This window comes from Balaenoptera ricei, chromosome 15 (assembly GCF_028023285.1).
Source record: "Balaenoptera ricei isolate mBalRic1 chromosome 15, mBalRic1.hap2, whole genome shotgun sequence".
Lineage (NCBI taxonomy): Eukaryota > Metazoa > Chordata > Mammalia > Artiodactyla > Balaenopteridae > Balaenoptera > Balaenoptera ricei.
Window position 1 is genome coordinate 51728546 of NC_082653.1, and position 14648 is coordinate 51743193.

The window sequence follows — 14648 nt, forward strand, 5'->3', positions numbered from 1 at the left end:
GTGTGTACACATACGCACATCCATGTACACATATATATTTAATATTTCTCACACTGACTTTTTCTTGAGGTTTCAGGAGGAACAGATACCAATTCACGCAGCCAGGCTGGTCACATTCCTGACCAAACTCCTTGACCGCTACGTGGGACAACACAGCTTTCCTGCCTCTTATTTGCTCTTGGCTGACTGTACTCGAGTGACTGACATAGTTGTAACTGAGGTATGGTTCTTAGAACAGCCCTGAGTTCCACGTCATCACTGCACAGCCCAGAGCAAAGCCTGAGGTGGGCTCTCCCTCTGACACTGGGAAGTCTCACCTTTGACTTTACAGTAAGAAACACAGTTTATATTCTCTCCTTTTTCAAAACCAAACTTCTCCTCTGGACTCAGTACGTAATTCTCTCCTCGTTCTAAATCCCAGAATCTACAAGGCAAGGAGGAAAGTCCCACGGGGGGACTGTGTTAGTGGGCTTCCCTCAGCTGTGAGGGTCTTGTTCAACTCGCAGAGCAAACTTTAAAAATCAGGAAAGAGACACGGCCCTTTGGACTCTGAGAAGAAAAGCATGTCGTTGTTACGTTGTCTATGTTACGTGTTGTTCATAACAAAGGGAGCAGTTGTTAATAAAAGAGGGTTCCTGTGTGACACCAGGTCACGATGAGAACAAAGGAATTCCAAGCACCCAACCAGGGAGAACCCCTGAATGTCACATGAGCTAAAGCAGCCGGACCCAAGAGAACACGACACAGGATTCCATCTACATGGGGATCAAAAAGGCAGGCAGACGTCAGGACAGCGTGACCCCTGCGGGGGCGGGCGAAACGCCTGGGGTCTCTGATATGTTCTGTTCTTCCATCTCAGGGCTGGTTACATGGATGTGCCCAATTAGTAACACTTCATCATAATTTGTGCATTTTTCTATATGCATGTTACACTCCAATACAAAGTGTACTCAAGAGACTGTGTGGGACAGAATTTTCAACCCCAGTGCTCTCTGCAGAGTCGGGATCTCACCTGAGGACCGCCTCCCCAGTGGCGGTCACAAGAAGGCTGCCGTTGATCAGGGCGACGTTTGCCCGGCGACCCGTATTTCCACTCAGCTTTACCTGCACAACAACAACCCGAAAGGAGCACGTCGCCCTCGTCGAGACCAGGTCCCTGTTCAGCGGCTGGACTCTCTGTTTGGCAGTGACTCCCCGCAGACTCACCAAGCGGAGGAAGTGAGGGTGGCTGTGGACACTTGGAAGGGCAGCCCCAGCCTTTCAGGCCAAAGCAGTGACCACTGCACATTACGTAGTTAATGACAGGGGTGCCCCGCGTGGGGTGAGGCAGCTTGTCACAGCCTGTGTGCAGAGAAAACCTGCCAGCAAGGGGCTGAGGGGGGATTTGAACCCAGGTTCACAGGACTCAGTGACCACATTTCAACTGCTGTGTAGACAGAGGTGCACAAAGGACCCCTGAACACCGACTTTTCTGCATCGACCAGAGCATCTTAGGGAAGGTTCGGAGTCCTCTGAGAACCACAGAATCCTTGGGTGTAAACCAAGAAAGTGGCAGGAGAGCGGCATGCAGTTCTCAGGGAGCTGCACGCGCTGCCTGACCAACACCCAACGCTCCAGGCCTCCTGGCGTCCTCCCACAAGTGAGTGCCCCGGCCCGGGGCGAGGCACCCATGCGGATGGCAGGGCGTCCAGAGTTGTGATTGTCACACACCCCTCGGATAAAGCAATGCATATGTGTGGGCCAGCGGTAGTGTCACAGAGGGAACACTGGTGACAACCCTCAAGGTCTGCACATAGCCAGGCGTCCCCGCCACAGCCCCCTACCTCCTGTGGCTCTGGGAGGCCCCGTCGCCTGGTGTCTCCCCAACCTGTGACCGCAATGGTGCACAATAAATAAGGTGCTAAAGCTCTGGTGGTGGCCCTGAAACACAGACTCCTCAACCAAAACGAAGGGGTGTGTGAGGTGGGCAAGAGAGGCTGGAGACCCCCTGGGGCACCCCCCCATCACCTCCTCACCTTCATCACCTCCTCGGCCGCGCCCTCGGGCATCACCGTGAACAGACACAGCAGCAGGCTCTCGGTGACTGCCACCAGCACCTCCCTCTTCTCCAGGTAGAACAGCGTCTGTATGGAGCTGTCCGTGGACGCCACCCGGGCCGTCCTGCCCTTCTCGTCCACGTAGTGCACGGTCCCTGTGGGAAAGCGATGTGTCCCTGGAGGCTGGACACTCCCTGGAAGCCATTCTACCTACTTAGGGACACTTTCAACATAAACATCTTCATCATAACCATTTACAAATAAGCCATTTTAAAAACACTGGCACATGATCCCTGCGTCTGCCATCTCTGGGTCAGTCCAGCCTGGACCTCTGTGTCTGCCATCCTCCCTCCACCACTGTCCAGCGCTCACACTGACCACCCTCCTCATGCACAGCCTCCATGCTCTGGTCATCTCAGTCCCCTAGGTACACATCCATCACCCGTCTGCCAGGGCCTTAACTATGACCCTCCCCGGAGCCTCGGCCTGCACCCTCCATCCCAGGTACCGTGTATCACTGGCCGGCGTCTGGCTTGTACCCTCTTGCCTTCCCCAGGCCCTCGCCTCGGCCCCAGGGCCCCTCCCAGCCTGGATACGCTCCTCTTGCCCCCGAGCTGTCTCTTGGTTCTGCTTTCAGGCTTCTGAGCACGGTGGCAGCACCTCCTGTGAGTTCTCGGGATTGGGTTCATTCTGCTGCTCTTGGGAGCCTCCTCACCCTTCACGCCGCCTACCATCTCACTCCCAGTGGACAACTTGAGTTCTTATTAAGCTTAAAGGTTCAAGGTTGTCTGGAGGCTAATCATAACAGTAACTAGCATTTACTGAGCACAGATGTGTGCGGGCTCCGTGTGCAGAGGCTCTGGAGGCAGGTACTATCCTGATCCCCACTGTACGTGTTCGGAAGCTAAGGCACAAAGACATGGGATCATCTGCCCCAGTTGCACGGCTGCTGACCAGGGGCAGTGCTGACACCCCCTGCAGAGCCAGGCCTCCAGTTGCCACCGTCTCCTTCCTCCCTCAGGGCCCCCGCCACCCCCACAGTGCCCACGTTGGGTCCCTCCAACTCCCCTCCTGAAATGCCAAGTCTCTCTACTTTTAAACTGACAAATGCCCCAGCCCCTCCCAGCTGTCACCTGTCACGGTTAAGCTGCCTGGCCTCACAGTCCTCAAACCCCATCACCCCAGGAAGGGCCCCTTTCCCATGGGGGAAGGCACTCACGAACGTCTTGTGAGTGTACGAGACCCTCTATCTCTCTGAACCTCACACTGCATCTACTGGCCGCCGCCTGCCTCCTAGCACACGGTGGGGAAGCCATGTTAAATCAGCACGGACGGCCCGGCCCTGCCAGGGCTGCTGGTCCAGCGTGCCCCGGTCACACCCACCCCAGAGCTGAGCCTGGCTGCTGGCTTGGAGACCACGCCGGGTGCCCCTGGCATCGATTCATCTGGAGCTGCACATCCTGGACAGCTTCCTCCTGAGAAACCTTCAAACGCAAATAAAGCTCAATTTGTCTCTATCAGGTCAAGGTGAAGCCACCCTTTGGATCCTGGATAAACACTTGCACAAGCCAGCTAAGGCATCCATCTGGGAGTGGCGCACAGCCTGCAATTTTATGCAGAAACGCCATCCATTCGCTTATAATCTCCCAGACACTCCGAAACACTGCAGTGTCCCCAGACCCCAACCTGAGCGTCTTACCATCGGTCAAGGTGACAAAGAATGAGAGTCCCTCTTGAGGTCCCATTTTCAGGAAACTTCCAAAGCCACTCTTCCTCCAGTTAAACTTGTCCAGGGCTTTCTCATCACCACTCACAGCTGCCTTCGCCAACTGAACGAGGTCCCTAAGAGCAAATGTGACAGAGATTCCTCGTTGCTCCCTGGACGAAGGTGGTATAACCACAGAGGAGACCCCTCCAGTGTCAGGAGGAGCCAAATCCCCGGCCCCGCCAGCCACCACCCGAGCTCTACTTACTCGCCGGGAGAGGGGAGCCGGAAGATGCAGTGAGTGAGGTGTTTTCCATACTCGTGTTTCAGCAGCGGTGCCCCTTGTACTCGACCCCTTTGGTCCAACTTCCATAAGAGCAGTACACCAAGCTGGAAAACCCAAGGTCACATTCTTAGCAAGTGACTGGTGGAGGGTGAGGGTAACACTGTGCAACAGAGCATAGGCTTACTCCTTTTTTTCTTTTAAAATTATACTACTACTATATGTGCACCATGAAAAACTCAAAACGATTCTAGTGTTCAATGAAGGAACCAGAAACTCCTCTCTGTGCCCCTTCCCATCTACACTCCCTGGAAATAACAAGTGTCACGTGTTCAGTTTTTAAAACAAATCTTTAATTTTGGAATAGATTCAGATTTAAGGAAAAGTGGCAAAGAGTTCAGAGAAGTCCCATACCTCACACCTAGCTTCTCCTATTACTGACCCTACATTACTGTGGTGCATGATACTAATTAAAGTTGGTATTTCATTCACCTCTCCTCAGTTCTTCCTGCCCTGGGACCCTGTCCAGGCCCCACAGACATCTGGTCGCCATGTCTCCTTGGGCCCCCCTGGGCTGGGACGGTGGCTCAGATGCCCCTGTTCTGGACGCCTGGACACTGTTGAGGAGGACCGATCAGGGGTTTTGTAGAATGTCCCTCCGGCGGGATTTGTCTGTTTTTCTCATTGTTGTCGGGGTGGTGGGTTTGAGAGGAAGACCAGAGGTCAAGTGCTGCTGTCTACACGTCGGATCAGGGTTCCCTGCCCTCGGCGTGACCTGTCTGCTGAGGTCATGTCTGTGACCTCCCTCACTGGGGAGTTCCTCCTTCCTTCCATCCTGTCCTGCCTGGAAGGAAGTCGCTGTGTGCAGCCCACACAGAGGAAGGGGAGTTATGTCTCACCTCCTAGATCATCTGGAGAGATATGCCTCTTGTCCACCATTTACTGATTTATTAAATCATAGATTTACATCAATATGGACGCATGGATGGACACATGGATATTTATTTTCTACTCTGGGTTATGACCCAATATTCCCTTGTTTGTTTAGATACTCAAATTGTTCCAGCTCCGCCATCAGAAGCTCTTTCCTCCGGCTCTGTTGTCCCTTCGATGCACCCATCACTGTGGGTTTGTGAGCACCTCCTCACGTCCTGGCCTACAGATCCTCCGGGCTTGCCGTCCTGCCCCAGCCCGAGGATCAGCCATTTCTCCAAGGAGCCCTGGTTCCTTTTATTGGAAGAAACCAACAGAAACCAAGATCTGGGTGCCAGCTGTACGATATGTTCAACATCAAAGTCATCAAAATCTCAAATTAATGGCTCAGACAACTGCTAGAAAAGTTCAAGTTGCCAGGGAGACGACTTGGTCCAGGAGCAATTTTCCAGGAGGGCTTCTGGCTGTGACAAGCTAAGCTTTGCCAAATGGCAGTGCTTCCCTCGAACCCTGAGGCCGCTTTGCTGCATTGCCCGAGCAGTCCTCAAGGCCTGTTTCCTGCTCACGGTCAGTGGGTGTTTTAGCAGACAGTGAGGTCATCTTCCCACACTTCTTTCAAGCCGCTTTCATTACCCCAATGCTGGGTAACATTGCTTTACTGTATATAAGAATATGATTTTCAAATAATGTGGGCCTTGGGACGTCCCTGGAAGCCCAGTGGTTAAGACTCCACGCTTCCACTGCAGGGGACACGGGTTCGATCCCTAGTCAGGGAACTAAGATCCTGCATGCTGTGTGGCACGGCCAAAAAAAAAAAAAAATGTGGGCCTTAAAAAGCAACTTGTACAGTGGACCTCTAAGAAAAGTATATAAGATCAGAAATAGTATGTAACATGAGTATATATAGAATTTGAATCATATATTATTATACACATTCTTCTTGACTTTGCCAGCTTTATAAAGATAAGAATAAAAACACTGGGGCTTCCCTGGTGGTGCAGTGGTTGAGAATCCGCCTGCCAATGCAGGGGACACGGGTTCAATCCCTGGTCTAGGAAGATCCCACATGCTGCAGAGCAACTAAGCGCGTGCACCACAACTACTGAGCCTGTGTGCCACAATTACTGAGTCCGCGCACCTAGAGCCCGTGCTCCACAACGAGAGAAGCCACCGCAGTGAGAAGCCCACGCACTGCAACGAAGAGTAGCCCCCGCTCGCCGCAACTAGAGAAAGCCCGTGTGCAGCAACAAAGACCCAACACAGCCAAAAATAAATACATAAAATAAATAAATTTATAAAAAAAAAAGAATAAAAACATTATTGGTTTTTTTGTGTTTACAAATTACTCTTAAAATAACATTAAAAAAATAATGCTTGCACAGTGAAACAGACACATAAAGGCAGAAATGGGAAGGCTTCCTTCCCCGTCACCTAGCCTCCTCCCTAGAGGAGCCAGCAGTTGGGCCCTGCTGTGTGTTCTAGGCACACACGGCCTCTGTGGAGATGGCCTTCTGCTCTGCCCTGCAAGTGCAATCGCCCAGCACTTAATTTTTCTTTTTTTTTCTTTTTGGCCCGGCTGCGCAGCTTGCGGGACCTTAGCTCTCCAAACAGGGATTGAACACAGGACCCTGCAGTGAAAATGCTGAGTCCTAACCACCGGACTGCCAGGGAACTCCCGTCCAGCACTTAATTTTTAATACAGTAAATGACTCTCTGTTTTATTAGTATACACGAGCTTCCAGCTGACAGCTCACTGGGCTCCTGAACACAAACTCGAGCACTCGGCCCGTCCAGATCCCCCGACTGTTGTGCTGGGGAAGAAGTTGAAGGATGGAAACGTTTGGAGCTCCTGGAGCAGTGGTTTCTGCTCAGTCAGACGACTGCAGACCCCTGTTCTGACACAAGGACACACACACACACACACACACACACACACACACACACACACAGAGGAGGGGAAGCCACAGGAGGTCACCTCAGGTCTCGTGTAACCAGGTAGACACGCAGACGCCAAGTAGAAGATGGCAAAGCAGATGCCTCTTCGGGGCCTCCTGCTCATTGCCCCTAAATTCTAAATGGTTTTTGCACCTCTTAGTACTCCTGACGGGGGGGATCCTTTGTGTTCAGAGTGGTCTCTTTACTCGCTGCCATTCCTTCCAGGTCACTTCATTCAAATAACTTTATCCAGTAAGACTTGAAGGAAAAGTGAGAGCGTCTCACCCTCAGGTGGGAAACCAGTCCCGTGCAGAGCAGGAGGTGAACGTACTAAGGGACTAGTGTGAAGTTAGGGCTCCAGATACGACTGTTGGGACACATTGTCACTTCACACAGCTGGCTCACTAATGGTTTATCTCAGAGATCAGGAAGCGACTTGCCCTTTCCCATGTGTAGGTGCACTTGCTCCTCGCCCTCAGCTCTTGTCCAGCAGGAGAGTGCGAGGGAGATGAGCCCTGGACATGCATTGTCCTCCCCGCTTCTTCACCGACCAAGTGTCCGCCTGGTGTCCTCTTCCAGAGATCTCCCCACTGCCCCAGGTCCAAGGGTGGCTGCACAGGCAGCACCTGGCCCGAGCTGGACTTGGGACAGAGGAGGAAGGGTAGGTCATCTCTGGGGTGAAACTGGAGCGGGTGGATTCCTTTGTTTCCAGCAGCCTCCTGGACGGATGGCACAGGAGAGAGACGGCTGTGCAGGAAGGGGCCCTGAGAGGTGGACGCTGGCAGCAGACACCTCACTTGTGGTTCCGGATGTCGGAAGCCAGCTCTGCTCCTGTCCCTGGAGACCGCGGGACACTCTGAGGGCTGCAGATTACATGTGTCTTCCTGCTTCAGCAGGTTTGGTCGGTCTCACAGTAATCAAACCGGGTCTCTGGTGGGAGAGTGGAAAAGACCCTGGGCCAAGCCTGCGAGCAGGTGTCTCAGAGGTCAGTGCTCTGAGCGTGTCTGTTCATTTGTTATTACTTTTCTGCCTGCCTGAGTCCAGTATGAAATTAGGACCAGCACAGTTGTAGATTTTCTTAGAGAAGTGCTAGGTATTTTTGTTCTTAAATCCTGACTCCAAGAATTGGTCAGTGCCAAGCTGGGCTTTGTTTCATGCCTGAGTCATCTACTCTGTTAGTTGCTTCTTAATAAAGGCAAGATGAGAATGATGGCATTCAATGACCCTGAATTCTTTTATTCCTCTAGGGGATTTTCTGAGCAAGGAGGTGGGAAAGATCACCAAAGAAGTAGGAATCTGGGGGCAGAGCAATGCCATTAGGTGGGAATAGACTAGAAAAATCCAGACAAAAGGATAAACAGAACAGTGGATGAGCGATATGAACAGAAAGGAAGTATAAATGGCTCTTCTAAGTAATATTCACTCTCAAGAGGAAGAGAAACACAAACTAGAACACGACCAAGATAGCACTTTTCCAGGCAAAATTCTGAGCTTGGATACGATACGCTTGTGGGTTGGTGGGAGCTGGTCAAGCCCCATGGAGGGAGGTGTAGGGACACTCACCAAACCACAAGCGCATGCCCTGGATCCCACCTCCAGGAATCTCTCTAAACTTTCACACGTGCAAAAGGACAAAAGCATGAGGCCAGCCACTGTGTCACTGTCTAGCAAAGGACTGGAGACCATTTATCCACAGAGGCTGGGGAAGTAAATGATAACACGTTGGTGTAATGAAGGGCAGGTTAAAAGAGAGCAAGGAGGTTCGCCGTGCACCACCAATGGAAAGACCTGGAAGACGCGGTGTCAGGTGAAAAGCCAGAAACAGAACAGGGTGCACTGGGCACTGCCCTCATGTGAAAAGGACCGAGGAAGATAGGAAAGAGACGACGCCCTCTGTGTGAAGCTCCCAGCCAAGAAGTTTAACCTAAAGGCAGTCATGAGGAGACAACCACACAGATCTAAACCGAGGGACATTCTACAACGGAACTAGCCTGGACCCCTCAAAATGTTGATGTCATGAAAGACGAAAAAAAAAAAAAAAAAAAAGAGAGAGAAGAAAGAAAAGACAAGACCAGGGACCAGTTCTGATGAAAGGAGACCAAAGAGAAATGACGGCCAAACGCAAAGCGTGGTGCTTGGCTGGCTTCTGGGTACGGACAAAATCAGCACAGACGTTACTGGGACAGCAGGAGAAGCTGTCACACCGATGGCACAGCAGTGGAAACCAGTTCATGGGCTTCACCCTCCTGAGTGTGACAGCACACGTGGTTACGCTCCTAGGAGATCGATGCCAAAGCATTTATGGATGAAGTATGATGTCTGTGACAAACTCTCAAATACGTGGGGAAAAAATACAGATATACAGAGAGAGCAAATGTGTCAAAACATTAACAGCTACTGAATTCACGGGAAGGGTACAAGGGTGTTGTTCGTACTGTTCTTTCAACTCCCCTAAAGGTTTGAAATTTTTCAAAATTGGAAGTTGGGGAGAGAATGCATTGTGTGTTCCTGTGTGTACTGAAGGAGCGCTGGAGAGACTTGAAGAAGCTGTAGGTGCTGGAGGGTAGGGAAGGGGAGGGAGTGGATGGGGTGGGGCTGGAGAGTCTTTACAGTATATACCTTTTCGTATTTTTTGAACTTTGAAACATGTAAATGTATTACCTTAAACATGTAAAATAAATAAACACATGGTACAATTTCTGCTGTCATTTTTGAATCAAACAGGTCTAGACCAGGTTTCTCAGCCTGTGTACCGTTGACTTCTTGAGCTGGTAATTCTCTGCTGTGGGGTCTGCCCTGAGCATCGGAGGATGTTGAGCAGTATCTCTGGCCTCCACCCACCAGATGCCAGTAGAAAGCAACCCCACCACCACCACTGTGACAACAAAAAGTCTCCCCACACACAGCAAAGTGTCCCCTGGGGGCAAACTGACCTGCTTAGGAAGCCCTGGGCCAGATGATCAGCACCAGGGACTCCTAGGCAACGAAGCGGTGTGCTCAGGGAAGGTGGGGTTTGGGGGTACATGAAGCACCACCCCATCTTTGTGAATGTACGTACCTAGAAACGTTCATTTAAAAAATTACAAACTTTTGCCACAGAGTGAGATGGTAGAATATAACATTCAAACCTTCCTCCCAATATAAAACAAAAGCTGCCATGACAGCCGACAAAATCAGTTGAACTCGGCAACCGCCAAGTTTCTAATAATTTGGTCCCTAAGAGCATGGACAGGGCAATGCAGAGATCTGAAGTCAGTGTCTCAGCATGTCTGCTCACCCTATCCCCCGACACCAGGCAGTTCCCGTTGGGGCTCCAGTTGAGGACGGTGATGTCGGCGATTTGCGTCAGGGGGACCGCATGCTGCTCCTTGTCTTGCTTATTAAATATGACCACTTCTCCGGTCTCCCAGCCAATAGCCAGGATCAGCCGCGTCGGGTGCCAGCAGAGGGAGGTGACCCGGAACGACCTCTCGATATGCGTGTCTGGCACGCACTCACCCTGTGACACACGAGGTAAATTCTTTATTTTACGGGGAGTGGCCGCTACTCTAAGAATTTCTGCCTCATCAGTGGAATGACATCAGCTAGAGGACATAATGAGCAGTTTGTTAAGGAAATATTCTATTTAATTTTCATAGAAACACCCATCTTGCCTCGGCTGAACTATGAAAGCGTAAACATTCAACTGACCCCATGGACCAGTTTATCAATAAAACTTTATTTACTTAAAAATTTTTTCCGTCTATTTTTATTTATTTATTTTTTTGGCCACGCCGTGTGGCTTGCGGGATCTTAGTTCCCTGACCAGGGATCAAACCTGGGCCCCCTGCAGTGGAAGCTCTGAGTCCTAACCACTGGACCGCCAGGGAGTTCAATAAAACTTTATTTACAAAAAGAAGCTGTGGGCCAGTGGGTGAAGTGTGTTGACCCAAGGTTCTCAAAGTGTAGTGAGGTGACCCGAGAATGTTTTTGCGGTCTGCGACGCCAAAGTCATGTTCAGGATGATATGAAGACATGATCTGCCCTGTTAACTCTCGTTCTCTCATGAGTGTACAGTGCAGTTTTCCGGAGCTCTGTGATGTGTGATGATGTCATTGCTGTGACAGCTAATTGAATACGTGCTGGTATATTCTTGTGTTTTCTAGAATTTTCTAAGGCAGTAGGTTTAAGGTATAAACGTGTTTTCAGAGATTAATTCAGTTTGTTCTCAGTACTTCTACTGGGCTCTTCCTAGCAAACTCAGTTACACCTGCTACATCTGTGACCTCATTATCATCCAATAAATCATTATTTTGAAATCCTAATGGTCTCCTTGTGCCAATCAGAAACACAGGAAGTACACTTTGTTTTGTAACAGTATATTTTTTCTAAAATTTAAAATTTTATCTAGGGAATTCCCTGGTGGTCCAGTGGTTAGGACTTGGCACTTTCACTGCCGTGGCCCAGGTTCAATCCCTGGTTGGGGAACTAAGATCCCACAAGTTGCACGGTGCAGAAAAAAAAAATCTAAAATTGCTATTATTTTGGATTTAATAATATTTACTCTAAAGAAAATTTTATGATACATATTGGAGAGCTGTCTGACTCCCAGAAGGGAGGCATCTACTCTGAAATAGTTGGCGACACTGTGCTTGGCACTGGGGCCAAATACTGACCCACACCTGGGATGAGACCAAGATGAGCATACCAGGAGGGTTTGCCCTTTGTGGAGCGTGAGGGGAGGGCTTGCTAAGGGGTTGGGGGGGACTGGTGGGCTGGAGCCGCAGGCTTGTAAGTCATCCACTGATAGATGGTAATGCAACCCCAGGAGGAGGAAATAAGAGGGAGAAGAGGCCTGGATGTGCTCTGAGGGGGGCCAACGGCAGGCTTGTCTGGGACGGGGGGAAGGCTGGAGGGCCCGGCGGGGAAGGGGGTGGCCTGGATGAAGGGGGCCGGGTGAGGAAGACCCTCGGGGGTGCTCTCCGGAGGACCTACAGGAGGGTGGAATGTGTGGGGGGCAGGGACAGCAGGACACGTTATGTAGCCATCGCTGATGAGTGTGGCTGCTTGGGTGAAATTTCAGGGGTGACATCGAGACTGCAGAGGGCAGAGGAGGGAGTGGGAAAGGAAATCCATCTTTCTTGGTGAAGTAGGAGGAGCGTCTAGAAAGTTTGTTATGAATTGAATTGTGCACCCCAAAAAGATGTGTTGAAGTCCTAACCCCTGGTACTTGTGATGTGACCTTATCTGAAAATAGGGTCTTTGCAGATGATCAAGTTAAGACAAGGTCATTAGAGTGGGCCCTAGTCCAGTACGACTGGTGCCCTTATGTGAGGAGGAAAGAGACATGGCCACACAGAGCAGGTGGCTGTGTGAGGATGGAGGGAGAGGCTGGAGTGATACAGGTCCCAGCCGAGGAGCACCAAGGACTGCTGGCTACACTGGAAGCTAATATGAAGCACGGAACAAATCCTCCACTAGAGCCTTCGGAGAGGGCAGGGCCCTGCTAACCTGTTGTTGGAGACTTCTGGCCTCCAGAACTATGAGAGAATAAATTTCTGTTGTTTTAAGTCACCCAGTTTGTGGTAATTTGTTATGGCAGCTCCAGGAAACAAATAGTTTCGAATGGCCAACGGGAGGCTGGAGAAGGATGGACAGACAACCCTGCTGGTGACCGTGAATTGACTGTGGATTCTGCCTTGAGCATTCCTAAATATGTCCCCAAAACTAAATAGCAGGGGTAAAAGAGTTATTCACATAATAGGGCTTTTATAATATTGGGAGTTTGGACCTCAGTGAGAAACACACACAAACACAAACAAAAGAGAGACAAAAGCCAGAAGCTACTGCAGTCAGAATTGCTGCTTTCCGCACTCACTTGCTCCTGATATATATCCACACTGCCTCCTGAGGCTGTGCTAATGGAAGCGACTGCCAGGAATGGGTGAACGGGGTGCCAACTGATGTGGGAGGGAGACCCAACTGCATCTGGGGCTTCTATGCGGTGGTCAAAGTAGAGGGCCATGACGAAATGCAGGCCTGGTCAGGGCTGAAACCTGGAGGGAAAAGACAACCAAGTCCTGTTGGTCTTGAACAAAACAAAACTACTATATATAGAATTAGGAAAAAGAAGCATCACAAACCTACAAGACATTCGGCAACTTATCAGCACCCCTTCAGACCAATACAGGCAATTTTATGTGGAAGAGGTCTCTAACAGGAAAAATATACAATTAGAGGCAAGGGATTAGACCTGGAACGATGGAAAAGAATAACACATACTGCCATCAAAACAATAAAGAAAAGCCCCGTGGACTAGACTACATGTGTAAACCTTGATCATTTTTATCCCAATCATAATAAGGACAATTTATATTTCTATAGCTCCCCGTTAAGCAACATTTCCAAACAAACAAACAAACAAACAAAAAAAGCAAACTGCTTCACAGAAGAGAAATGTACACAAAAACCTAGCACCCAATTTCTGATAGAAAACCAAGGCTGTCCCTGCCTTCCTCTGAGGTGTCAGGAGCAAAAGGATTCATTTGCTAGGGAGTCAAAGAAGCAAAGCCAGAGCAACTGGGGAGAAGATGAACTTCATCAGTTACATGAACTAAACATCTTTCTTTCTTTCCTGGAAAAGATGTGCATATTGTCCCTTTGTGGGAAGGGTAGGAAGGTGAATGGAATGACAGTCTGACTACTGCACACTTTTTCACATCCTACAGTCAGTTTGGGGAAGCTAACTAGCAGAGAAAAGCCTATTTGTGAGTTGGTTTGCTATCATTTAAAATTATTCAACTTCATCCCCATTAGGATGGCTATTATCAGAAAAACAGAAAGTAAAAAGTTTTGGTGAGGATGTGGAGCAATTGGAACCTTTGTGCACTTTTGGTAGGAGTGTAAAATGGTACAGATGCTGTAGAAAACAGTATGGTGGGTCTCTAAATATCAAACATAGAATTACCATATAATTCAGCAATTCCAGTTCTGGATATATACCTAAAAGAATTGAAAGCAGGGATCTGAACAGATATTTGAACACAATATTCATAGCAGTGTTATTCATAGTAAAAAGGTGGACACAACCCAAATGTCTATCGACAAATGAATGAATAAACAAAATGTGGTATATTCATACAATGGAGTATTATTCAGCCTTAAAATGGAATGAAATTCTGACACATGTTACAACATAGATGAACCTAGAAGAAGTGAAATAAGCCAGACACAAAAGAACAAATACTGTATGATTCACTTATATAATGTACTTAGAGTCATCAAATTCATAGAGACAGAAAGTAGGTTGGTAGTTGACAGGGCCTGCTGCAGGCAGGGATGGGGTATTAGAGTTTATTGTATACAAGGTTTCAGTTTGGGAAGATGAAAAAAATTCTGGAGATGGATGGTGGTGATGACTGCACAACAACGTGAATGTACTTAATGCCGCTGCTGAACTGTACACTTACAAACGGTTAAAATAGTAAATCTTATATTATGTATATTTAACCACAACAAAAAAATTGTGCAAAAAAGTTATCCAGCACCTGCAAAATTCTATCATTAGAGTAGGGAATGGACTATGCCATTTGCTTTTAGCAATACAATAGTTGTATCAGAGGAAGCCATGAAGGCTCAGATTGGGTCTAAAGAGGGAAACCCTGTTCTTCCAGAAGCTAGAAGGCAGGTGGGTAGAAATGAACAGTCACATTTCAAATGTTTATCTTTCTCTTACGAATATATACCCTGATATATACCCACCACAAGCTGAAGAGCA

The 14648-nt window shown here is 49.1% G+C and overlaps 1 protein-coding gene and 1 non-coding gene across 8 annotated transcripts in view; one reads left to right on the forward strand and one right to left on the reverse strand.

The window, feature by feature from the left end:
- Window positions 1–14648, reverse strand: part of IFT140 (intraflagellar transport 140) — a 70182-nt gene that overhangs the window by 53366 nt on the left and 2168 nt on the right. For 3 of the 7 annotated variants that reach the window (XM_059898770.1, XM_059898774.1, XM_059898769.1), the window contains exons 3-9: window positions 12750–12927; window positions 10170–10391; window positions 4010–4131; window positions 3736–3878; window positions 2016–2191; window positions 1013–1104; window positions 318–424 (exon numbers count right to left, since the gene is read on the reverse strand). In XM_059898770.1, the coding sequence (XP_059754753.1) occupies window positions 318–424; window positions 1013–1104; window positions 2016–2191; window positions 3736–3878; window positions 4010–4131; window positions 10170–10391; window positions 12750–12896 (1009 nt within the window). In that variant the 5' untranslated portion in view covers window positions 12897–12927. Of the gene's footprint in view, window positions 1–317; window positions 425–1012; window positions 1105–2015; window positions 2192–3735; window positions 3879–4009; window positions 4132–10169; window positions 10392–12749; window positions 12928–13014; window positions 13085–13838; window positions 13854–14648 lie in introns of those variants that run through there. The other 4 variants (XM_059898772.1, XM_059898773.1, XM_059898771.1 and 1 more) reach the window with 4 other exon arrangements.
- Window positions 11288–11359, forward strand: TRNAE-UUC (transfer RNA glutamic acid (anticodon UUC)). The gene has a single exon. It is a non-coding gene; the product is annotated as a tRNA-Glu (tRNA).